This window comes from Taudactylus pleione, unplaced genomic scaffold (genome assembly GCF_031769625.1).
Source record: "Taudactylus pleione unplaced genomic scaffold, aTauple2 ptg000386l, whole genome shotgun sequence".
Taxonomy (NCBI): Eukaryota; Metazoa; Chordata; class Amphibia; order Anura; family Myobatrachidae; genus Taudactylus; species Taudactylus pleione.
The window spans coordinates 15,591,512-15,617,992 of NW_028284787.1; the positions used below are offsets into that span (position 1 = coordinate 15,591,512).

The window sequence follows — 26,481 nt, forward strand, 5'->3', positions numbered from 1 at the left end:
ACAGACAGACATGCTTTCTCGCTTATTATTTAGATTTCATGATATTGTAATAAATAAAACAAGAAAAACTATTATTGTAATATTTTTGCAAATTAATCAATTCCAGCTAAACAGTTTAATCTGCAAATAAGTGCACTTGATAAATGATAGTTGCAAACATTAAACTTTTTTGAATCATCTTCCTTTTTGATTCTTGTGATACATCCAGCTCATTATCATTACACACGTGTCCTGCACTATGGTTGTTATTCACATAACACAGATTATTTAGAGAGTGATTATGCTAGTAACAAATATCATACCTTAAGAAAAGCCTCTTTTTGTTCCAGATGCTTGCTAATCATGGGAGTGACGTGATCAGTTTCAGAGTTTGGACCAAGCTTGTCAGCCCCTCCGCACCAATCTTCCTCTCGCTTATACTCCTGCTCCAGGCTTTCCAGAACACTACATACCTTAAAACAGATAAACATTTAAACTTGCATTCTACAGCATAAAAATACAGCATGGGGTTGTAGTTTATTTTCTTAAATATGATATATCTGAACTTAAAAATATATTAAAAGCAAAACATTTTTCAATTTGGTAATAGTTTAATATAAGCATCAGAAAAAAGGGTATGCATTATACAGATATCATATCTGCCTTTGTATTTATGGCTAAAAATATGCTTATATCTAAGGTAACAATAAACTTTTTCCAACTCAGCTTAAATGATCTTCCAAATAAAGCAGGTTTATTTGGCTAAGCAAAATATTAATTGGAATACTGAATCAACAGGCTATCTGGTTTCGGAATAAGAAGGGGATTTCCACCCATATTTAAATTACTTCAAAAGTGTGACTGTGTGCAAGGTGGCATATAATTACTGACTGATAAATACAACCATATATTCACACTATAAATATTTCCATACATTAGGCCTACTGAATAATGATTTAAAATATAAAGAACCATAAGTTTATTTCTAATGGTTTCTATTCCATTAAGTACCTGCTCTGAGGTTTTATAAAAGGCTACAGAGGCATTCACAAGTTTCAGGCGATCCTCCATTTTCAGCATCAGCTGTTGCCAATGTGAGGCCACTTTTTCAGCACAATCTCTTATCATATCCATATCATAATGATTGGCTTGTAGCATAGCTTCTGCCTTTTGCTGCACTTGCAGGGCACTCTGGTGTGTTTTCTGTAAGAAAAAGTACATACTGTATATCTTTTTTACAGGTCTGTTATGACTATCAAATATAAAATATAGACTTTTCAAAGTGTGTGCAACTAGGGTCTTTGCACCTACTGCAACTCTTGCTTGGACAGGACGTCCACCGATTCGAAGTAGATAGAACAACCTGAGGTCTATTAGATTAGTGGAAATTCAGTACTGTGATCTTAAGCTGAAAACTCACCGCAGCGATGTCGGGCCGATATGCTGTTTCGTAACGACACATCGCCTACATCACTTAGTATGCATGTTTGCATGCTCCCATGGTCGCTAGCGACGGTCGCCAGGTTTGATGTGCTACACATCAAACCTAGCGATATCGCTAGCGACCAGTGCATTGTTAATGTATGACATAACGTGATTGTTAAGTCTTTCGTTAAAGTCGTCCAGTGTGGACGCACAATCACTGTTGACCGGCATTCGTTCCGATGTCAGAAACAAATGCCTATCGCTCGAGTGTGTACCTAGCTTTACTCAAGTAACTATGGTGGGGATTTCTCAAATCTTCTATAAAACAAGCTGAGGTATACTATATACTGCTAGCTAGCATCATGATAGCTACGTGCAACACCTCCACTTGTCCTCATTAGAAGATTTGATAAATCTCCCCAAAATTGGAAAAAAGCTATGCACTTAACATGGAAGCCAGGGACATTAAGAAATGGAAGGAGTACAATCTCCTAAAAACAAAGATATGTCACATGTACTGTACATATATTTGAAATAAAAATTCATACAACTTTATTTCAGAACCATTGGCTAAGTCAGGGGTCAGGGAACTTTTTTTACCTTTTACCCCAAAATATATTTAGATACGCTGACGTTACCCCCTTGATTTAAATGGAAGGAAATCATATAGTAGTGCCCCCATATAATGCCCCTGTAGGAGTGCCCCCATATAATGCCCCTGTAGTGCCGCTTCTAAAATAAAAAAAACCAAAAAACAGTTCCCTTAATCCCCGCTCCTGCATCCGCCGCCGTCCTGTCCGCCCGGCTGCTCCTCGGAACTATGGGAGAGACGTCATGACGTCTCTCCCATAGTGCGCATGGAGAGAGGCGGAAACTGTAGTTCAGAAGAGAACTCCAGCCCCCGGCTAACACTGCGCTGCAGGTAAGGAGCCGGGCGCCCGCTGATAATAACATCTCAGCGGGCGTTCGGTTTAGAGCCTCCCTGCGGAACAGCCGGGCATGCATATGAATCATTCTATATATTATAGAATGATTCATATGCATGCCCGGCTGTCCGTCCATTACCCCCAGGAATTTTATTTTTACCCAATGTGGTGTAATTTACCTCTGTTCACTTACCACGGAGCTAAGTGCTAGTAATTTATATCCTGGTGCTGTGATGGTATGACTTTGATAAACAGTCTAAAGAAAATGTGGTAATGCAGCATGTTTCATTACACTGCTGCTGGAACCAGGATGTCATCAACAGCGCATCCGGAAATTATTCACAGCGCTTCACTTTTTCCACATTTTGTTATTTTACAGCCTTATTCCAAAATGGAATAAATTAATTTTTGTCCCCAAAATTCTACACACAATACCCCATAATGACAACGTATAAAAACATTTTTTTGAGATTTTTGCAAATTTAATAAAAAAAAAAAAAAAAAAACACTTAATATATCACATATACATAAGTATTCACAGCCTTTGCCATGAACCTCAAAATTGAGCTCAGGTGCATCCTGTTTCCACTGATCATCCTTGAGATGTTCCTACAGCTAAATTCAGTTGATTGGACATTATTTTGAAAGGCATACACCTGTCTATATAAGGTCCCACACTTGACAGTGCATGTCACAGCACAAACCAAGCGTGAAGTCCAAGGAATTGTCTGTAGACCTCCGAGACAGGATTGTCTCGAGGCACAAATATGGGGAAGGGTACAGAAAAATATCTGCTGCTTTGAAGGTCCCAATGAGCACAGTGGCCACCAACATCCGTAAATGGAAGGAGTTTGGAACCACCAGGACTCTTCCTTGAGTCGGACAGCCACCTAAACTGAGCGATTGGGGGAGAAGGGCCCTAGTCAGTGAGGTGACCAAGAACCCGATGGTCACTCTGTCAGAGCTACAGTATTCTTCTGTGGCAAGAGGAGAACCTTCCAGAAGGACAGCCATCTCTGCAACAATCCACCGATCAGGCCTGTATGGTAGAGTGGCAAGACGGAAGCCACTCCTTAGTAAAAAGCATATGGCAGCCTGCCTGGAGTTCGCCAAAATGCACCTGAAGGACTCTTAGACCATGAGAAACCAATCTTTGTCTCATCAGACCAAAGAATTTTAGCTCTTTGGCGTGAATGCCAGGCGTTCTGTTTGGATGAAACTTATCACCAGGCCAATACAATCCCTACAGTGAAGCATGGTGCTGTGGGGATGTTTTTCAGCGGCAGGAACTGGGAGACTAGATAGAATAGAGCGAAAGATGAATGCAGCAATGTACAGAGACATCCTGGATGAAAACCTGCTCCAGAGCGCTCTTGACCTCAGACTGGAGCAACTGTTCATCTTTCAGTAGGGCAATGACCCAGAGCACACAGCCAAGATATCAAAGGAGTGGCTTCAGGACAACTCTGTGAAAGTCCTTGAGTGGCCTAGCCAGAGCCCAGACTTCAATCCAATTGAACATCTCTGGAGAGATCTGAAATTGGTTGTGCATTGACGCTTCCCATCCAACATGATGGAGCTTGAGAGAGGCTGCAAAGAGGAATGGGCGAAACTGAACAAAGATAGGTGTGCCAAGCTTGTGGTATCATATTCAAAAAGACTTGAGGCTGTAATTGCTGCCAAAGGTGCATCAATAAAGTATTGAGCAAAAGCTGTGAATACTTATGTGATTTCTTAGTTTTTGTTCTTTTTTTAATTAAATTTGCAAAAATCTCAAAAAAACTTTTTACACATGGTCATTATGGGGTATTGTGTGTAGAATTTTTAGGACAAAAAATTATTTATTCCATTTTGGAATAAGGCTGTAACACAAATTTTTTTTTAAAGAGTGAAGCGCTGTGAATACTTTCCGGACGCACTGAAGAAGTATAGTTTGCAGTGTTCTCCCCAGAAATTTTTTACAGCTAGGTGGCTTCCAAAAGTAGCCGGGTGGGGGCCTTCGCAATTATGTGCATGCCGGGAAAACAAGAGATATGGTAAGAACTTACCTTTGTTATCTCTGTTTCTACGAAGTCCATAGTGTCCACAGGGTTGACCTTAGGGTATAGCTGGATCTGGATCCACGAGCACCACGCAGTTAAAGCTTTTGCTGCTCCCAGGATGCACTTGGGTCCATCCTCCTCTATACCCCGCCCCCCGAGCCACAGGCACCGCAGTTGGTAAGCAGCCAAGGCCGAAGGAGGAGACTAAACAGAGAGAAGGAAGACTGGAACACACAAGAAACCATACTCACAGAAATGGGAGACGGAAAACCGGTGACCAGCCACACAGCCCATATGAAGCCAGGTGCGTCAGGGCGGGTGCCCTGTGGACCCTATGGACTTTGTATTAACAGAGATAACAAAGGAAAGTTCTTACCATATCTCTTGTTTTCTACTTCAGGGTCCATAGGGGGTCCACAGGGTTGACCTTGGTGATGTCCCAAAGCAGTTCAACTAAGGGTGGGGACGCTCCTGTGCACAAAGGAGAACCTGGCGCCCGAAGGATGCATCCTGAGAGGCAAAGGTGTCAAACGCATAGAACCTCAAAAACGTCTGAATGGAAGACCAGGTGGCCGCCTTACATAGCTGAACAGCAGAGGTGCCACGTCTAGCAGCCCAAGAGGGACCCACAGAACGAGTGGAATGAGCCTTAGCCGAGGCTGCCACAGGTAAACCCTCCTGTGCATAAGCCTCACAAATAACGGAACAAAGCCAACGGGCTAACGTTTGTTTGTTGGCAGGCCAACCCCTCCTGCGAAAACCAAAGAGGACAAACAATGAATCAGACTTCCTAACAGAAGCAGTCCGGTCCACATAGATTCTAAGCGCACGGACTACATCCAAGGAAGCCTCACCAGCTGAAAGATCAGGTGACTGAAAAGCTGGGACAACAAGTTCTTGATTGATGTGGAACTTCAAAACCACTTTAGGTAAAAACCGCTCTGTCCTGGTGAAAAATTAGAAAGGGGGGGGTGACAGGAAAGCGCCCCCAACTCTGACACCCTCCTGGCAGAAGCAATTGCCAGGAGAAAAATGGTCTTAAACGTTAACCACTTGAGCTCCACCGACTCAAGAGGCTCAAAAGGAGGACCCTGCAGGACTCGAAGAACCACCGCCAAGTCCCAAGGAGCCACAGGAGGCACGAAGGGAAGCTGGATTCGGAGAACACCTTGGAAAAAAGTATGAACATCTGGCAGTGTAGCAATCCGTCGTTGGAAACACACAGACAACGCGGACACATGAACCTTCAGAGAGGCAAGGCGTAAGCCTAGGTCCAAACCCGATTGAAGAAATTCCAAGATCCTAGAAACTCGGAACACCTGAGGATCATAGTTTATGGACTCACACCACTGAAAGTAAGTGCGCCACACCCTGTGGTAAATCCGTGCGGAAGCAGGCTTGCGTACCCTGAGCATGGTACTAATAACCAAACCCGAGAAGCCCAGAGAAGGCTGTCTCAAGAGCCACGCCATCAAAGATAGCCGACCCAGATCTGGGTAAAGGCAGGGCCCTTGAGACAATAGGTCCTGATGCTGAGGAAGAAGTTACGGAGCGTCGATGGAGAGGCTCCTCAGATCGGAATACCAAGGATGCCTGGGCCACGCCGGAGCCACCAGCATGAACGTACCGCCGTCCTGCTTGAATTTCCGCAGGACCCGAGGTAGCAGGGATATCGGAGGAAACAGATACGCCAGGTGAAACGTCCATTTCACCGACAGTGTGTCTACCAGACATGCGCCTGCGTCTCTTGTCCTTGACCCGTAAACGGGCAACTTGTGATTGTGACGGGACGCCATCAAGTCCAGCTCCGGCAGCCCCCATCTGTCCACGAGTAGCTGAAACACCTCTGAGTGAAGCGACCATTGCCTGGGATGCACGTCGTGACGCCTGAGGAAGTCCGCCTCCCAATTGAGGACTCCGGGGATGAAGACAGCCAAGATCGCTGGAATGTGGCACTCCGCCCAAGCAAGGATGCGAGACACCTCAGACATCGCAGCCCGACTGCGAGTTCCTCCCTGGTGGTTGATGACTAAACTTGAAACGCCCTTCCTTGAAGAGCGGTGCCGGACGACTGCAGGGCCCTGTACACCGCCCGCAGTTCTAGGATGTTGATGGGGAGAAGTGCTTCTTCCGCAGATCAACGACCCTGAAGTGACAACGAGCCTGTCACTGCCCCCCAACCCCGAAGACTGGCATCTGTTGTAAGCAAGACCCAGTCCGGGATCCAAAAGGGGCGCCGCTCGACCATATGAGCTGTCTGAAGCCACCAAGCCAAAGACTGCCGAACCTCCGGGGACAACACCAGCATCTGAGAGCGCATCCGTTGAGGTAACCCATTCCATTCTGATAGAATCAGCCCCTGCAGGGGCCGTGAATGGAACTGGGCAAATTCCACCGTGTCGAATGCCGACACCATGGACCCCAGAACTCTCATAGCCGAATGGACCGACATGCGGCAACTGCTCAAGCAACTGTGTATCCGCAGCTGTAGGGAGGAGACCTTCTCTGGAGTCAGGAAGATCCTTTGCTGACGAGAATCCAGCAGGGCTCCCAAATGAACCATCCGCTGTGATGGAATCAGGGAGGACTTTCTCCAATTTATCAACCAACCGTGCGCTTGCAGACAAGCGATCGTCAGGTGGAGATGTTGAAGCAGTACCTCCGGGAAGCTCGCCAGCAAAAGGAGGTCGTCCAGATATGGCAGCAGCCGTACATTCTGGTTCCGAAGATGTGCGGCCATGATTGCCATCACTTTGGTGAATACCCTCGGTGCCGTGAAGAGGCCAAAGGGTAGCGCCCGGAACTGATAATGATGCTGAAGGATAGCGAACCTCAGATACCGCTGGTGCGAAGGTGCTATCGGAACATGGAGGCAGGCGTCCTGGATATCCAAGGACACCATGTAATCCCCAGGTTCCATCGCCAGAATGATGGAACGTAACGTTTCCATCCTGAATTTGGGAACTCTTGAGGAATTTGTCCAGAGACTTCAAATTGAGGATAGGGCAATGAGAACCATTGGGTTTCTGCACCAGAAAGAGTAGAGTAGTACCCCGTCCCTTGTTGTGATTGAGGAACGGGAACAATCACCCCTGCTTTCAGCAAGGACTCTATAGCCTCCTGAATCTGCAAAGCCTTGGTTTTGTCCCGAGAAGGACTCGTACAGAAAAACTGGTGGGGCGGTCTGTGCCGAAAAGACAGGATGTACCCCTGGGAGACCACTTCTCGAACCCAGGCATCCGTGGTGGTATTGTGCCAGCACTGGGCAAATTGAAGAAGTCGGCCTCCCACTCTGGGGTCCCCCAGAGGGAGGCCCGTCCCATCAGGCAGAAGGTTTATCTTCCTGTTTGGAAGAAGGGTGCCTGGCACTCCAGGCCTGCTTCTTGGGCTTTGAGGCTGTCTTAGTCGCCGAGTGCCTCGGGAAGGACTGACCCTTGGCCTTTCCCTGAACCCGAAAGGACCGAAAGGCTGAGCTCTTCACCTTAGCTGGCGCTGAAGCCGAAGGGAGGAAGGCAGACTTTGACTTGGCCAGAGTATCCACTATTTTGTCCAAATCTGGACCAAATAGCAACTCTCCATTAAACGGCAAGGCCTCCAGGCCCTTTTTAGAATCCGCATCAGCCCTCCAGGACCACAGCCACAAGGACCGACGCGCCGACACAGCTGCAGCAGACACCCTAGAGGTCAGCAGGCTTGCATCCAATGTTGCTTTCCCAATATAGGAAGCCGCATCTCTCATCTGTCCTATCAACGCTCTCTGGATATCCAGAGCATTGTCCAGAAAGGTATCTTCCAAAACGGCCCAGCTCTCGATGACCTTAGCCACCCAAGAGATGGCCATGGACGGACGGGCCACTGCCCCAGAGAGAGTAGATAGACTTTAAACAAGTCTCCACTTTCCTGTCCCTGGGATCCTTCAAGGAGGAGATAGACGGTAATGGCAAAGTAGCGCTTTTAATTAAGCGGGTGACATGGGAATCCACCGCAGGCGGGGTTTCCCATTTGCTGCAATGAGCCTCAGGAAAAGGATAGTTGGATGCCAACCGTTTCTGTGGTTGGAATCTCTTGCTGGGCAACTGCCAGGCCCCCGCCATATGATCTGTCAACTGGTCGGACAGGGGAAAAACAGTCGAAGCTACTTTGGCCTTTTTAAAATTAGGATACTTCAACCTGGGAGCCGGCACATCCTCCTCTATATGAAGGATGGCCCGCACCGCCCTAACCAATGCCGGCACAATAATGGAGGACTTAGTCTCCACCTCCTGGGTCCCGGCATCCAAGTCAGAGTCCTCATGTACCTCTCCGTCATCCAAAGACAAGTCCGTGTCCGTGAACTGCGCAGCCAGTGAAGCCGGAACGGGTCGCTTGGACGCCTTTGGGGGTAAATCACTATGTAACATCGACTGAAAAGCCGACGACAAGGCCGCCAGGCTCTGAACAGAGCTGGAGAGGATATCCACCCAGGGAGGGGGTACCACTTGAGGATACCCCTGTTGCGTCACTGTGGGAAACTGTACACAGGCAACCCTGAATAAGGACCAACAGTCTGAGACCCGGGAGAGACTGCAACAAATGCGGAATGGGGGATGGTAGGCTGGGGCAACGCCCTAGAAGGGACCGCAAGACGGTCCGCGATTGACGCCAGCACTTGTGAAAACATCACCCAAGGAGGATCCTTCGCCACCAGGTGTTTAGAGGGACCAGGTACCAGCTGGCACCGCCCGCACAGACCGTCCTAAGACAAATCCACCCCATCAACCCCTGCTGAACAGCGCCGGCAGGAAAACAACACAGGAGCCATGGAGCACTCATTCTCATCAGACATGACACAATAACTTTGCAACTTTGCAATAACTATGTATCACCAAAAAGAGGTGAGGCGTATAACACCTGCGCACTCCCAAGTATGCAACACAAACAGCCCACAATATGGTACTGAGTAGCACACCGCTGTATGTGACTGACCTCACAAATACGTAGATTTATATAAGTGAGGTACACAGAAAGAACACCCCTCCCCAACGCACCTGCGGGCCTGTAGGAGAAGGAAAGGGATAGCGATAAGATGACAGTCAGCAGAATTTAGCACAGACAGCAGCACTAGCAAAAAGTCACATACCATGCAGTAAGTTATACTCAATGCACCTTTCGCTACAATCAACCTCCCAGATTCAGTGTCTTGGAGGGCTATAGCGCTGCGAACACAGTCCTTTTGCAGGGGAGAGGTACGCAGGGGGACCGGTCCATGCACCGCCTGGGAGATCTGTGTTAGCCACAAGAAGATGGCCGCCGGAGAGCTCTGAGGAGGAGCTGCTAAACCAGGGAAGGCTGCCTCCCCTGGCTAGCAATTAACCCCAGGGGCGCTGGTTCCCCTCCAGCAATTATACCCTAGTGGTCCAGCTGTCAGACAGGGTATTCCAGTGAAGGGGGAGCCCGCCGCCGCTACTAGCACCGTCAATCTGTCCCCAGAGACCAGCGGCTAAAGACTGCATTTTTATCCCCCGTGCGCAGCGTGAAGTGCTGCACGCGGCTTACCTGGCCCCGTAGAATCCGACAGCAGTCAGTGGGAGCTCCCGGAGCCACGCTAGTACTGACTCCAGGGTCCCGCTGCGATCCCCAGATCAGTACTGGCGTCGCAGCGCCAGCGGGGCTGTTGGAGCGGCAGCGTGGACGTCCAGATGGACAGTTTGATGCTGCCGCTCTGAAGAGTAAAAATAAATAAATAAAATCATCTTCTTTAAGAAATAAAAATAAGCTTAGGGGCTGCTTATGCAGCACCACCGCGTCAGGGTGACCCAACTCCGGCCAGGCACCAACCAAAACTGAGGTGCCTGTGGCTCAGGGGCGGGGTATAGAGGAGGATGGACCCAAGTGCATCCTGGGAGCAGCAAAAGCTTTAACTGCATGGTGCCCGTGGATCCAGATTCAGCTATACCCCAAGTTCAATCCTGTGGACCCCCTGTGGACCCTGAAGTAGAAAAGGGGTATCTCCCAGACCAATCCAGCCCGACATGTCTCAGGCTGCTCCCCCACTGGCTCACAGTCAAAAGTGCCCATTATGCAGTGCCCCCTGTATTTGTGCCCTTTTTACAATGCCCCCTGCAGTTTTCCCCTTTATGCATTGCCACCTGTAGTTTAGCTTTGCCCTTATGCAGTGCCCCCTTGCTGAAGTAGTGCCCCCAGGCTTGCCCCTTATGCAGTGCCCCCAGGTTTAAAGTCTCCCTTATGCAGTGCCCCAGGTTTAAAGTGCCCCTTATGCAGTGCCCCCAGGCTGGCCCCTTTACGCAGTGCCCCCAGGCTGGCCCCTTTACGCAGTGCCCCCAGGCTGGCCCCTTTATGCAGTGCCCCCAGGCTGGCCCCTTTATGCAGTGCCCCCAGGCTGGCCCCCTTTATGCAGTGCCCCCAAACTTAAATAGTGCCCCCAGACTGGTCCTGGCCCCAGCCCTTACCTTTACTTGCTGGCCGCTCTCCCGCTCGCCGCTGCTGCTAACTATATCCAGCAGGCGCGCGGGGCAGGCTCCTCACGTCACGGGTGACGTCATGACCCGCACAGTGCATCACTGGGAACGCTGTCCTCTGAAGTGATCGGAGGCTTCTTTAGCCTCCGGTCACTTCAGAGGCCAGCGTTCCACAGCGGGGGACAGCGGGGGTCTGTGGGGAAAAGTGCCGGGCGGCAGGCTGGGGAGAACACTGGTATGGTTAACACAGTGCTGTACACTTGGGCTTGGCAATTGTAATATGTAGTATAATGGTAGTAAAGGAGCTGTGCGGTGAACTGCAGGCATTAGATCTTGAATATATTTATAATGTAAACTGTATAATGTAAACTGTGGGCACGGGGCAGCAAACATTATGCTTTAATGCTATTTAAGGAGTGAAATTACTGCATACGAGGTGTGACCATTGAATAAGACTGATAATATAATTAAACATAAATTATAGTAAGTACATTTTATCTCCATTCCCCTTCTATCTACTCCCCTTCTGCATCCACACACTGCTGCATTCTAATTTTCCATTGGTCAAAGCTGTGCTGTAGCTCATTATCTATCAGTTGTCTCAACAGCTCCGTTGTTTTCTTCATTACCTCAGTAATACCCCTTTCACACTGTCAGCAATAACCCCGGTTATTTCACGTGAATGCGCAGCAACCCTGGTTATTGTGCAGTGTGAAAGGACCCAGTTGAAATAACCCAGGTCGAGCAACCCGGCATTTCAACCCGGGTAACGAGCATGGTTGAACACGGGTTCAACCCGGCTCATGGTGCAATGAGAACGGGTAGCCGTTTGGCGTATTTTGATGTACTTTCTTCATTATTGGTGATTATGGTGTTTTCCAGTGCATGGACAGGCTTTTTGTCTCAGGATTGCACAGGAAGATCCAGGTTTAATCACAGGTAATAACTATTTGAAGAATCAGAATCCCTTGGAATTGTTCCAAAATGTCTGTACAAATTCGCTTTCGATTTTCTTTCTGCTCGTTAGTGAAAAGCCTTGGAACCATCTTAGCACAAACTTTTGTCATCTTGATGCAAAACCGTTTCTTTATTGATGTTTACATTTTCTGCTATCATCCGGATGGTGAGTCGAAGGTCAATTTGAAAGATTTTCAAATTTTTTTCATTTGTTTTTGATGCGCAAGGCCTCACAACCAGAATCAATATGAATGACCACCGAACGAGAGCCCAGCGGTCAAAATCCCCCCTTAACCCTCCTTTAAGGTTGCCTAACCGTAACCTCCGTCCCCTAGTGCCTAACCCTAATCTCCCCCCAGGGGTGCCTAAACCTCCCCCCCCTCCCCCTGCACCCTAAACCTAACCCTCCAGGGGGGGGTGCCTACCCCTAACCCCCCTTTTCTCTAGCCTAACCCTAACCCTCCCCGGGGGGATGCATAACCCTAAGTCCCCCCGGGGTCCCTAAACCTAACCACCCCATCCCCGGCTACGTGGATACTTACCCCCAGTGTTGGACGATCGGTCCGACGTCCTGTTGGGGTCCCAGAGTCGGGATTAACATAGGCATCGGTATTTCAACGCCTATGTTAGATCCCTTGCCAGGATTACACTGTCGGGATTGTGATGGTCACATGACTGCATCCCCTCACAACCATCACTAGACCTTTTGTGCCACTCAAACACATGTCCATGTGACATACAATCTGCCCTGTAAGCCTCGGTTAGCTTACCGAAAGACTCAGTGAGCATTTTGTTTAATTTAACTAAAAATGTTAAGTTAACACGTTCTACTTTCGAACTAAGCATTTTTAAGATGCACAGGAAAAACACAACTTGCTGTGTGACCGCAAACTATCTGTGCAAGACGGGTGAAATTTGAAAAAACGTTTTGGGATAGTCCAAGGTCAATGATTCTCCACTCCCATTTAACACCCAAGTCTGGGGTCTGCTTGCGCATGATTCCTCCCAAGGGAATCCTTAAATGACATCTCCGTTTGCCCGACCGCAGTCCCGGACCTCAGCTTCTTCTGGCCACCAGCTAATCCATGCAGAGGCAGGTCGAAAACACTCAGGGTAATATAGCGAACTGGTGTATCGGCCGCTGGCGGAGGTAGATGGAGTCGCAGTAGAGTCTAACCTGAAGCCGTTACCGCTAAACTCAAGAAGTCTCATAACTTAAGGTAAGAAAACATAAAAACAAAGCATAGGACTGCTTAGCAGTCCCACTGTATAACAGGTGCGTATTGCCGCGCACCAAACAAAAAAACTGAGTGCCTGTGGCTGGGGGCGAGGGATATAGGGAGGAGGACCAGTGCATGCTGGGAGCTCCAAAGCTTTGCTGTTTGGTGCAAAGGACATCGTCCAACTATATATCCCAAGGTAATTCCTGTGGACCCTATGGAACCCGAAGAAGAAATTTAGAGTTATGGTACACTTACACCAGAAACACTCTTACACAAAATGAGGGAATCTGTGCCTGAAAGAAAAAAATTACCCATGCAGCCAGGTGCATCAGGGTGGGTGCCCTGTGGACCCTATGGACCTTGAAGAAAAGAAGTTATCTAGGTAAGTCTACCATAACTCTAAATTTCTTCTTCAAGGTCCATAGGGATCCACAGGGATACCATGGTGAAGTCCAAAAGCAGTTTCCCTAGGATGGGGTATGCTCCTGAACAGAAAGGAGAACTTGTTGCCCAAAAGAAGCATCCTGAGAGGCAAAAGTATTAAAGACATAAAACCTAAGAAAAGTGTGGAGAGAAGACCACGTGGCTGCTTGGCAAAAAATGTTCAGCAGAGGCATCACGACTAAATGCCCATGATGGCCCTACAGACCGAGTAGAATGTGCTGTCACTGTGCTTGGGACAGGGAGATCAGCCTGTGTGTACACCTGAGACAGTCATCCATAGCCATCTCCCCAGAGTCTGCATTATTAGCTGGCCATCCTCATTTGTGATAACCATATAACACAAAAAGAGCATCTGATTTTCTAACAGAGTTTGTCAGCTCCATATAGATACAGAGAGCACAAACTACATCCAGGGAGGTTTCACCCACAGAACGATCTGGAGTCTGAAAAGCTGAAAATGGGACACTACCTTAAAAAGGTAACCCTCCTTTGTACGAAGAACCGCTTTATCCTGGTGAAAAATCAAAAATGGAGAGCGACAAGAAGCGCTGCTAAATCAGAGACTCTGTGAGCAGAAGAGATATCCTGACGAAGCCCAGTACCCGGGCGAAACGCTTGATAGCAAGGTAAGGGGGCACCAGTGACGTTCACATAGCGTCATTCACCCCAGCAGTTTCCCGGCAGATTACCTCTATTTTTCTTACCCACCACTGTCAGACAACATGGAGAGGACACGCTGATACCACTGGACACTCTTACCAAACATCATCCCACCGGATATTCTCCCCTAATATTATTTCGATTGATATATATTAATTGGTGAAGATACACCACATTAACAGGACTACAACCTTTTTTATCATTTGGAGGATAGAGTAAAGCGTTCAGCAGCGTATCTCTCCTTGCTTATTATTACATCCTAAGACTTTATAGGGACTGCACTTTGTGCGTATTTTTCCTGTTTAATTGTTTGTCTATGTTTAATGTCTGTATATCGGTATAAGTCATCATAGTTTACAAAACAGTTATTAGAAATATTTTTGATTTTCATATTCATCTAAATAATGTATGTATATTTATACAGATATTTGAATTGTGTAAAGATTGTAAGCTCCACTGGGGCAGGGACAGATGTGAATGGTAAGATATTCTCTGTAAAGCGCTGCAAAATATGTGTGCGCTATATAAATAACTGGTAATAAATAAGAAATTGTGTGATATATTCATCTCAGGTCCAATAGTGAAGCGCCAGAGGTACCACTATTTTTTTTGCATAACTTCTTGTGCCTCCTTGATGATTGAGGTAGGCCACTGTTGTCGCATTGTCGGACTGGATCTGGACCGGCTTGCCCTGGAAGGTGCCCTGGATAAGTGCTTTGTATACTGTTCGCAGTTACAGAATGTTTATTGGCAGATTCCTCTCCTGATTTGGCAATTTTCCCTGAAAGGTGTGATGAGCTGTCATTTCTCCCCATCCACAAAGACTGGCATCTGTGGTGAGCAGCACCCAATATGGAATCCAAAATGGGCGCCCTTTGTTCAGATGATCCTTTCTCAGCCACCACAGGAGAGAGTGAAGAACCTCTGGAGTAAAAAATCCTCTGGGACTTATTCGATGATACTGTCCATTCCACATGGAGAGAATTAATCTTTGCAGAGTCCTGTAATGGAACTGAGCATACCCCACCATGTTGAAGGTGGTTACCATTGATCTCAGGACCTGCATTGCTAGCAGAATGGATACCCTTAGTTTTCGAAGCAGCTTACGTATTTGCAACGATAGGGCCACAATCGTGTCCTCTGGCAGAAACAGTCTGTGTCTGAGAATCCAGAAGAGCTCCCAGAAAATGAGGATTTATTCCAATTGATGATCCAGCCGTGCTTTTGTAAGCAGGCTATGGTCAGTTGAAGACGGTTTTGTAAAACAACCGATGTCTGTGCCATTATCAGAAGGTCGCCCAGATATGACAGAATTCTGACTCCTTGACACCTGAGATAGGCCGTCATGACTGCCATTATTTTGGTAAAAACCCAGGGAGCCGTAGATAGGACAAAGGGTAGAGCCTGAAATTGGTAATGTTGCTGAAGGACAGCAAACCATAAAAATTGCCGGTGGGATGTATAATGGAAACATGCAGATATGCATCCTGAATGTTCAGGGAAACCATGGAATCCCCCTGCTCCATTGCCAAAATAACTGACCGGAGAGTTTCCATATGAAACTTGGGTACATGGATAAACCCTGTTGAGGGTTTTTAGATTTAGTACAGGGCGATAAGCCCCATTCGTTTTCTGAGCTGGAAATACACTGGAATAACCCCCCCTTCCCTGTTGCGACACAGGAACCGGGACTATTACCCCCGCCTGCAGCAGGGAGTGAATGGCTTCCTGAAAAGCCAAGGTCTTGAACGCATCGACTGGAGAATCTGTGCAAAAGAAAACTTCTGGGGAGGATGCCTCCTGAAACCGAGGGTATACCCCTGAGAGACCATTTCTCGAACCCAGGCATCTGTTGTTTGACTCCAACATTCCTCAAACTGAAGAAGTCGGCCTCTTACCCTGGGATCCCCCAGGAGGAAGCCCACCCCATCAGACAGAGGGTTTTTTGCCCGGCTTAGAAGCTGGACGTCTTGCCGGGCAAGACCTCTTAGTTTGTAGTCTTGATATTTTGCGAAAACTAGACATCTTGCTCGTCCCTGAGAACTGAAGGACCGAAAAGAAACCTGCCTAGACTTAATAGTCGCCGTAGATGGCAGACCTGCTGACTTTGAAGCCGTGAGAGTAGCTATTATTTTATCCAACTCTGCTCAAAAAACAAGAGATATGGTGAGAACTTACCTTTGTTGTCTCTGTTTCTACGAGGTCCATAGGGTTGACCTTGGGGTATAGCTTCATTGGATCCACGGGCACCATGCAGTTAAAGCTTTGCTGCTCCCAGGATGCACTGGGTACATCCTCCTCTATACCCCGCCCCAGCCACAGGCACCTCAGTTGGTAAGTAGCCAAGGCCGGAGGAGATAAAAACAGAGAGAAGGAAGACTGGAACACACAAGAACCATACTCACGGAAAGGGAGATGGAAAACCGGTGACCAGCCACATAGCCCATTTGAAGCCAGGTGCGTCAGGGCGGGCGCCCTGTGGACCCTATGGATATAGTAGAAACAGAGATAACAAAGGAAAGTTCTTACCATATCTCTTGTTTTCTACTTCAGGTTCCATAGGGGTCCACAGGGTTGACCTTGGGGATGTCCCGAAGCAGTTCATCTAAGGGCGGGGATGCTCCTTTGCTGAAAGGAGAATACGGCGCCTGAAGGATGCATCCTGAGAGGCGAACGTGTCAAACTTATAGAATCGTAGAAAAGTCTGTATGGAAGACGAAGTGGCCGCCTTACACAGCTGAACAGCTGAGGCGCCACGGCAAGCAGCCCACGAGGGACCCACAGACTGAGTGGAATGAGCCTTAACAGAGGCTGGGACAGGTAACCCCGCCTGGGAATAAGCCTCACAAGTAACTAAATGAAGTCAACGGGCCAAAGTTTGCTTGTTGGCAGGCCAACCCCTCTTATGAAAACCAAAGAGGACAAACAAAGAATCAGACCTGCGAACGGAACTAGTGTGATCAATATAACCTTTGAGAGCACGGACAACATCCAAGGTAGCCTCACCAGCCGAGAGATCAGGTGACTGAAATGCCGGCACCACAATTTCTTGATTAATGTGGAACTTGGAGACAACCTTAGGAAGAAAACACGGACAGGTGCGAAGAACCGCCCTGTCCGGTTGAAAAAATTAGAAAAGGCGAATGGCAAGAAAGTGTGCCTAGTTCTGACACCCTTCTGGCTGAAGCAATTGCCAGGAGAAAAACAGTCCTAAGTGTCATCCACTTTAGCTCCACCGACTCTAGAGGCTCAAACGGAGGACCCTGCAAGGCCCGAAGGACCACAGCCAAATCCCAAGTAGCCACTGGTGGAACAAAGGGAGGTTGAATCCGGAGGACACCTTGGTAAAAGGTACGGACATCAGGCAAAGTAGCGATTCTACGCTGGAACCAAACAGAAAGTGCAGACACAGGAACCTTCAATGAAGCGAGGCGTAAACCCAAGTCCAAACCAGACTGAAGAACCACTAAAACCATAGAAACCAGAAACGCTTGAGGATCGTAGTTCCTGGACTCACACCATTGAAAATAAGTATGCCTCACCCTGTGGTAGATCCTGGCGGAAGCTGGCTTACATGCCTGTAGCATTGTGCCGATGACTGAGCTGGAAAAGCCCAGGGCTCTCAAGACTGATGTCTCAAGAGCCACACCGTCAAAGACAGGCGACCCAGGTCCAGGTATAGGCAGGGCCCCTGGGACAACAGGTGCCGATGTTGAGGCAGAAGAAACGGAACGTCGATGGATAGACTCCGAAGATCAGAGTACCAGGGACGTCGGTGCCAAGCTGGTGCCACCAGCAGAAGTGTGCAGCCATCTTCTTTGAATTTCCAAAGGACCCGAGGCAGCAAGGCTATTGGAGGGAAGAGATACGCTAGTTGAAATGTCCATTTCACTGACAGCGTGTCCACTAGGGTTGCGCCGGCGTCTCTTGTCCTGGACTGGCACTACACTGGCAATTTTTAATTGTGACGGGAAGCCATGAGGTCAACCTCCGGCAGTCCCCACTTGTCCACAAGCAGTTGAAAGACTTCTGGATGAAGGGACCATTCCCCGGGAAGCACGTCGTGACGGCTGAGGAAGTCCACTTCCCAGTTCAGAACTCCTGGAATGAAGACTGCTGAAATGGCCGGAAGGTGGCCACGACAGGATGTGTGACACCTCCGACATCGCTGCTCGACTGCGAGTCCCTCCTTGACGGTTGATGTACGCCACTGTGTTGGCGTTGTCGGACTGAATTTCTACTGCTCTTACGTGAAGAGCGTGACCGGACAACTAGAAGGCCCTGTACACAACCCGAAGTTCGAGAATATTGATGGGAAGAACCGTTTCTTCCGTTGTCCAACGTCCCTGAAGTGAAAGAGGACCCGACACCGCCCCCCAACCCCGAAGACTGGCACCCGTCATGAGAAGGACCCAGTCCGGGATCCAAAAGGGGCGGTTCTTGGTGAGATGAGTTGTCTGAAGCCACCTGGTCAATGATAGGCGCACCTCCAGAGGCAATACAAGCATTTGCGTCCTAATTCGGTGAGGCAACCCGTTCCACTTGGATAGAATCAGCCCCTGCAGGGGCCTGGAATGGAATTGGGCATACTCCACCATGTTGAATGTCGACACCATGGACCCTAGAACTCTCATTGCCGAGTGCACTGATACCTGGGAACTCTTTAGACAACTGCTCACTCGCAGTTGTATAGAGGCAACCTTCTCCAAAGTCAGGAAGATCCATTGCTGAAGGGAGTCTAGAAGGGCTCCCAAATGAACCATCCTCTGTGATGGAATGAGAGAGGACATTCGGAGAGCCCACCAGCAATAGGAGGTCGTCTAGATACGGCAGAAGCCGTATACCTTGGTTGCGCAGATGTGCCATCATGACAGCCATCACTTTTGTGAACACCCTCGGAGCTGTGGAAAGACCAAAGGGTAGAGCCTGGAACTGGTAGTGAAGATACTGTACAGCAAACCTCAGATACTGCTGGTGTGAAGGAGCTAAAGGAACATGGAGGTAGACGTCCTGTATATCCAGGGAGACCATATAATCCCCCGGTTCCATAGCCAGAATGATGGAACGCAAAGTTTCCATCCTGAACGTAGGCACTTTGAGGTACTTGTTCAAAGATTTCAGGTTGAGAATGGGCCGATGAGACCCATTTGGTTTCGGAACCAGAAATAGAGTAGTAACCCGTCCCGCGTTGAGATGGTGGAACGGGAACAACTACCCCTGCTTTCAGCAAGGACTCTATGGCTTTCTGGATCAACAATGCCTTGGTCTTATCCAGGGAAAGGCTCGTGTAGAAGAAATGCTGAGGGGGTCTGTACCGGAAGGACAGGGCATACCCCTGGGAGACCCAAGCATCCGTGGTTGTATTGCACCAGCATTGGGCGAAGCGAAGAAGTCGGCCTCCCACTCTGGGATCCCCAAGAGAGAGGCTCGTCCCATCAAGCTGAAGGCTTATCCTCTGGTTTGGAAGCCGGACATCTAGTGCTCCAGGCTTGCTTTTTTGGTTTAGGGGCAGTCTTGTTTGACGAATGTCTCTGAAAAGATTGACCCTTGGACTTACCCTGAGTCCGAAAGGACCAAAAGGCTGATGTTTGAGGTTTAGAAGGTGCAGCAGCTGACGGTAAGAAAGCAGACTTAGACTTTGCTAAGGTCTCAACAATTTAGTCAAGTTCCGTCCCAAAAAAAATTTCCCCTTTTCTTGGAATCCGTATCCGCCCTCCAAGATCGAAGCCACATAGAAATATAGGAAGCGGCATCCCTCATTTGACCAATTAAAGCTCTTTGCACTTCCTGAGCTTCCCCAGGAAGCGTATCATCTAGTACATTTGCCCAACTCTCAATGGCTTTAGCCACCCAAGAGATGGCCATGGATGGACGGGCCACCGCCTCTGAGAGAGAATAAATGGACTTTAAACAAGTCTCTACTTTTCTGTCCGTGGGGTCCTTTAAGGACGAAATAGACGGCATAGGTAAGGTAGCACTTTTGATGAGGCGAGTGACGTGAGAATCCACCGCCGGTGGAGTTTCCCACTTCTTGCAATGACTAGCAGGAAACGGTTAACTAGTGCTTAAACGTTTCTGCGGCTGAAACCTCTTACTAGGTGACTGCCAGGCCTCCGTCATATGATCAGTTAGTTGGTCAGATAAAGGAAAAACAGCCGACGTCACCTTTGCCTGCTTAAAGTTTGGATATTTGGACTTAGGAGCCGGAGCATCATCCTCAATATCTAAAATGGACCGCACTGCCCGCACTAACGCTGGGACATTAATGGTAGACCTCGTCTCCACTTCCTGAGCAGGGGAATCTGAATCAGAATCCTCATGCAACTCGCCCTCATGCGAGTCTGATAACTGCGCAGACTGGGATGATGGAACAGTGTGTTCTGACGCCTTGTGAGGCTTGTCACTACGCAACATGGATTGAAAAGCCGAAGAGGAGGCCGCCAAACTCTGTACAGAATTGGAGAACACATCAACCCACGGTGGATTAGCTTGCGGGTGACCTTCAAAAGGGATGACTGATTGCTGCGTCATAGGAGACTGCACATACATAGGGAATCCCGCATATGGATGAACTGCCTGAGGCCCAGGGGGAGACTGCAACAATTGCGGTACACCCGGAGAAGTAGTGATGGCTGGTTGTGTTAAGCCCCTATGGGGGAGGGAGGTCGGAACCGCCAGACGGTCCGCGACGGAAACCAGCACTTGGGAAAACATCGCCCAAGACGGATCCTGTCCCGAAGTTGCGGGATTAGAGGGACCCGGTAAAAGACGGCACCTGGCACACACACCATCCTGCACTAACTCCTCCCTACTCCCCACTGCAGTGCAGCGTCTACAAGTGAGCAGACTGGGAGCCGCCGAGCGTTCTACCTCCTCATCAGACATGCTAACCAATAGATATAACGATATATACCCAAAGATATATAGCAAAACAATCCAGGAAGCTGGCGCTCAGAAGTTTGCAGCACACAAGTCCACAAACATGGCAACGTGTAGCACACAACAGTATGTGACCGACCTCACAAATACGTGATTTATATAAGTGAGATCATTCACAAAGCCCTTCCCGCACACACCTGCCAGGGCTGGAGGAGAAGGAAAGGGAGAGGTATAGGTGGACAGTAAAGAAATACAGCAGATACAGACAGGACTAGCAAAAATCACATACAATGCACAGTTAAACAGTCTGCACCTGGTCACTATAATCAACCTGCCCAGATTCAGTGTCTGGGAGGGCTATAGCGCTGTGTACACTAACCTTTAGGAGGGGAGAGATACGCAGGGGGAACGACCACACACCACCAGAGAGATCTGCGCTGCCCACCCAAGCAAAGATGGCCGCCGGAGAACTCAGTGGAAGAGTGGCCGCAGGAGGAGCAGCTCAGCAGAACACAGAGATAAAGGCGCGCTGAGCTGAGGGGAGGAGCCACTAAACAGGCTCTCTCCCCTGGCTAGCGTTTAACCCCAGGGACACCGGTTCCCGCTTCCGGCATGGCATTCCTTGGTGGTCTAGTGGTCTCATGGGGTATGGCTAATAGAGGGGGAGCCCACCGCCACTCAGCTAGCGCCTCCGGTCTATCCCCAGAGACCGGAGGCAGAAGATTGCACTTAACAGGCTTACCTTTTCCCTGGCGGTCCGGCGGCAGTCAAAGGGAGAGCCCAGCTACAACAGACTCTGGGATCCCGCCGCTATTCCCAGATCTGTACTGGCGTCGCGGCGCCAGCGGGGGTGAAGGGGTGGCAGCTTAGACGTCCGGTGGACAGTCTGAAGCTGCCACTCAAAAATAGTAAAAAAATGAAAAATAAATTAAACTAAAATGTAAGCTTAGGGGCTGCCCAGCAGCCCCCCTGCGTTAGGGTGACCCGACTCCGGCCGGGCACCAACTAAAACTGAGGTGCCTGTGGCTGGGGCAGGGTATATAGGAGGATGGACCCAGTGCATCCTGGGAGCAGCAAAGCTTTAACTGCGTGGTGCCCGTGGATCCGATCCAGCTATACCCCAAGGTCGACCCTGTGGACCCCCTTATGGAACCTGAAGTAGAAAAGTACTTCTCCATGGAAAGTAAAAACTTCAAGCGCCTTCTTTGGTCCTGTATCAGCTTTCCAGGATCTCAACCAAAGGGCCGTGCGTGCCACTATTGAAGCTGCTGATGCTTTAGAAGCTAAAATTCCAGCATCTACAGCAGCTCCTCCTAGATAGGAAGCCGCTTCCCTCATATGGGAGATATACATCATATGTTCTCTGGTAGCATTTGGTAGAGAATTTTCCAATGCTGCCATCCATTCTTCAACCGCTTTGGCTACCCAGGCTCCAGCCATAGCTGGACGAGTAACAGCTCCAGATGTTGAAAACATCGTTTTAGGACAAGCTTCAATCTTTTTAACCATGGAATCCGTCAGGAAAGATGCTGACGGAATAAGCAATGTAACATTTCTGATTAAATGCATCACATGAGCATCCACAGTAGGAGGTACCTCCCGCTTAGTACATACAGAAGATGGGAAAGGATACAACAATGTTATTCTCTTATTCACATAAAAACGTTTGTCAGGGTTATCCCATGCCTCATCCATAAGCTCAGCGAGCTGTTCAGATACAGGGGTTTCCGCTAGTTCATCATCTTGAATGTCTAGGATTGATTTAACCACCTTCAAAGAAGGAACATCCACTGTGGACGAATAGTTCTCCTCCCCTGTGCTAGAACCTGGAGAGGAACCTTGCACATCATCTGAATCCTCGGATGATGTGTCAATCCATATGTTGAGCGGACTGATAAAAAGCTAACTGGCGCTTAAGCGCCTTAGTAACTACCGGTCTGCTTTCAACATTAGATGGTGCAATACTTTGACTGGCCATCAACATCCAGGAGGTGCAAATAGAGCAAGCATGCTGTGGACACCCCATCCAAGGAGGCATAGTGGGAGCAGCCATACGATCCACAAACTGCTTCATTACCTGGGACAAAGAGAATACCCAAGTAAGCTCTTGTCCATGGATATGTAAATTGGACTGGTAAGGTGGCTCTTTATAACAGACGACCCACAAACCATCCTTAATGTCCTGAGGGGACAAATAGGCCATACAGGATTTACATGAAACCAGTACTGAGGGCTCCCCCTCCTGTATCCCTTTATCTTTTGACATGTTCAATAAAGGCAATAATTGCAATGTTATGTAACAGCCTTCACAAAATCTTAATGAATGTGAAATATTCAGAGAAAGACCTCCACCCCAAGAGGAGAGAAAAACAGTGATAGTTATAATTGACAGACAGAAATAAAGTACAGTGTCAATACAACAGCTAGAAAACAGTCACATACAATGCATATGTAATAAAATTACAATCGACTCTGAATGAGGGCAGCAGCTTTTGTTTTGAAAGCTGGCCTCCTGGCCGCTCGCTAAGCTGTGGGTTACCACCCACAGCTTCAGCTAGTGACCAGGTGATGGTCGCGATGGTCGAGACCATCGGGGCTTGCGACAAGACCCTTGCAGTAGAGTCTCGTCTACCGCAAGCCCTGGGAAGCTTCCTGCTCTAACAGAGCAGGAAGCTCCCTACTGACACCACTGGTGATGTCAGTGGGGCCGCCTACAAACGGCAGGCGTTCCTTCAGGAACGCCTCCGTTTGTCCGGCCACCCCCCACCCTGCCTACAAAATGGGGCGAGCTGTCGATCAACATCAACAGCTGCCCCGTTTATAGCGAGCCCCGAAGCGAGTGAATTTGTCACTCGCTACGGGGCTTGAGCACGCGCACTGCGAGCGCTGCGCGTGCGCAGGCCCTCACCATCGACCCGCTTGCGAGCAGGTCTGAATGAGGGCCTATATACCTTAGCCAAGGGCGCGGTATACAGGGAGACTGACCCAAACCCTCCTGAGACCAACAGCTACAGGGTGCACTAAGCCGTGAGCGTCTCATATATACGTGGAGGGGTCTGGGTCAGGGGAGGAGCTGCCGGGTTAGCGCCTGCCTCCCTTAAGCTGCGATAAACAGCCGAGTACGCTGGCCTCGTGGCAGCAGAAGTGTCTGCTGCTGATCCTCGGCGTTAGACGATAAGGCCCCGGTGGTGTAGCGAGGACGTGGTACAATCCCGGGCCCTGACTGCAGTGGCTTCTGGTGCGTCTTTGACACCAAAAGCAAGGACTGCCGTGTGCGATTTCCAGTAAGCAAGGAATTACTTTATCGGACATTTCCGTGCGTCCGGTTGCAGTCTGGTTCGCAGCATTGCTGCTAGCAAACTCAGCCGCAACCCGCCGAAATCACCATCCCAGTTACTGGTGTTGCGGCGGAGGTAGATGGTGTCGCATTATCGGCGTCTTAATACAGACGCTGAGTACTGCTGACTCAAACATAAGAAATAAAATAAAATATAAAATAAAAGCTTAGGACTGCCAGAGCAGTCCCGTTACAAAGGTGCCTCTGGATCCTGCCGCAGCAAGCGAACAACTGAAGTCCTATGGCTAGGGGCGGAGTATATATGGAGGAGGACCCAAGGCATCCTGGGAGCTGAAGCTTTAACTGTTTGGTGCCTGGTCTCCAACCATAATACTCCCCATGGTATCTCTGTGGACCCTGAAGAAAAAAGATGTTGATAATCAGATCTTGTGCTGTGCAGGCTTTCGCTTATGTAAAGAAAAAATGTAGTTTAGCCTTAATACAGGAGGACAACTAGTTATTTTCTGGATTCTTTCATCCTCGCTAGTGAAGGATGCAGCAATGCTAATACAGCAATAGTATTCATTAACACTAGGAATAAGATGGTGCTGTAACAGGTATGGTCAGCCTGGATTTTTACTGTAAAATAATCATACTTCGGGCCGTATTCAATTAGTTTCGCACCAGCGATACTTTCTCGCATGCCGGACTTTTCGCCTACATCGTGTGTTTTGCATGCAGAAAAGTATCGGCCGTGCTCCCGCTATTCGCCATGTTCAATTAGAAAGGACGCGAGAACGGCACCCGGCGAAACTGAAACAGGCGAAAAGTCCTGTCAAAAATGGGGAACTCAGCTTGACACCCCCCAAAAGATGCACTAACATTGGGGATCACTATAGATGCCCACGATTAGCCCTAATGAAGGTATTTGGAGTACTTAAGTTGTGAAAATTGGTGCCAATTAGTGCATTAACACAAGTGGTGAATAGCATTAAGCAGTATTTTTTTGAGAAAATAACTACTTCCAGCAAATTTGGGGTACTTGAAAATGGGTGCTAGCATATTTTTAAGTTGCTAAAGGTGAGGTTTTAAATCACGTAAAAAAATCCACCTTCCGCAAGCACCTGCAATCAAAAAAACACCTGTCCCATACTTGGGGACGCCCCAGAAGTCTATTTCACTAGTTTTTAAGTTTGTCCCCCAACTATGAACTTTTTCACCCCCAAAATAAAAGTACTGTTTGGGTTGTTGTAAAGTATTTTTTTTTTTAATTTGTTAAGTTTATCTTTGGGGGACTGTAACAAGGGTGCAGGGGGGTTTCCCGAAGTTTGCACCCCAAAATTGCAACTCCACAGTATTTTCCGCTTGCTATTCATAGGCGAAACTTTTCCACCGATTACATTGCATTGACTTTGAAATTGAATACGGCGGAAACTTTCCGCCTGGCGAAATGACGTCATCCGCGATACTTTCCGCGGATTCTGACTTTTCGCCTCTAATTGAATACAGCATTAAGACAGAGGTTCCTAAACTTGGGGCCTGATTCATTACGGATCGCTATTGTGTTCGAAACTGCGATTATGCACGCATGTCTTCTGCGAAAACATCGCAATGTTGCACAGCCAGCATAGAGACGCCCACTACCGCTATCTCACGTCCGTAATATCGTGCAGTCCTGCGTATACATCGGTAATATCAAGTAACATCAGCCCCACATGCACAATTACAGCAGGTCTGACCTTACTTAGAAATTGCTAATCTCGTCGCACGCAGTGAGTACTCAAGCTGCGTGTCAGTGGCTAATTTATGCACGCCCATGCAACGGCGTTAAAACGGACAGGCACGCCTGCGTTTCTTCAACCTCTCCCCCCCCCCAAACGCTGATGTCCCGTCCCTCGGTCTGCGATGGCTTTGTATCTGCATAGGTGATCGCAATGCTAACTCATGCACACGCACTGTGATGCATACACATGCGCAGTACGCACCATCAGCCGGTCTGCGTACGCTGTTGCGATCCGTAATGAATCAAACACCCTCGGTCCTCAAGGCACCCTAACAGTCCAGGTTTTAAGTATAACCATGCTTGAGCACAGGTGACTTAATCAGTACCTCAGTCAATTTGATTTAACCATCTGTGGTCAACCATGGATATCCTTAAAACCTGGACGATTAGGGTGCCTTGAGGACCAAATTTTGAACCTCTGCACTAAG

The 26,481-nt window shown here is 48.5% G+C and overlaps 1 protein-coding gene across 6 annotated transcripts in view; it reads right to left on the minus strand.

The window, feature by feature from the left end:
- TRIO (trio Rho guanine nucleotide exchange factor) overlaps window positions 1–26,481 on the minus strand; it is a 496,865-nt gene that overhangs the window by 314,690 nt on the left and 155,694 nt on the right. For all 6 annotated transcript variants that reach the window (XR_015869672.1, XR_015869673.1, XM_088445727.1 and 3 more), the window contains exons 17-18: window positions 991–1,182; window positions 303–452 (exon numbers count right to left, since the gene is read on the minus strand). Coding sequence is in view for 4 of the 6 variants with exons in the window: in XM_088445727.1 (XP_088301853.1) it covers window positions 303–452; window positions 991–1,182 (342 nt within the window). In the remaining 2 variants the exon portion in view is untranslated. The remainder of the gene's footprint in view (window positions 1–302; window positions 453–990; window positions 1,183–26,481) is intronic.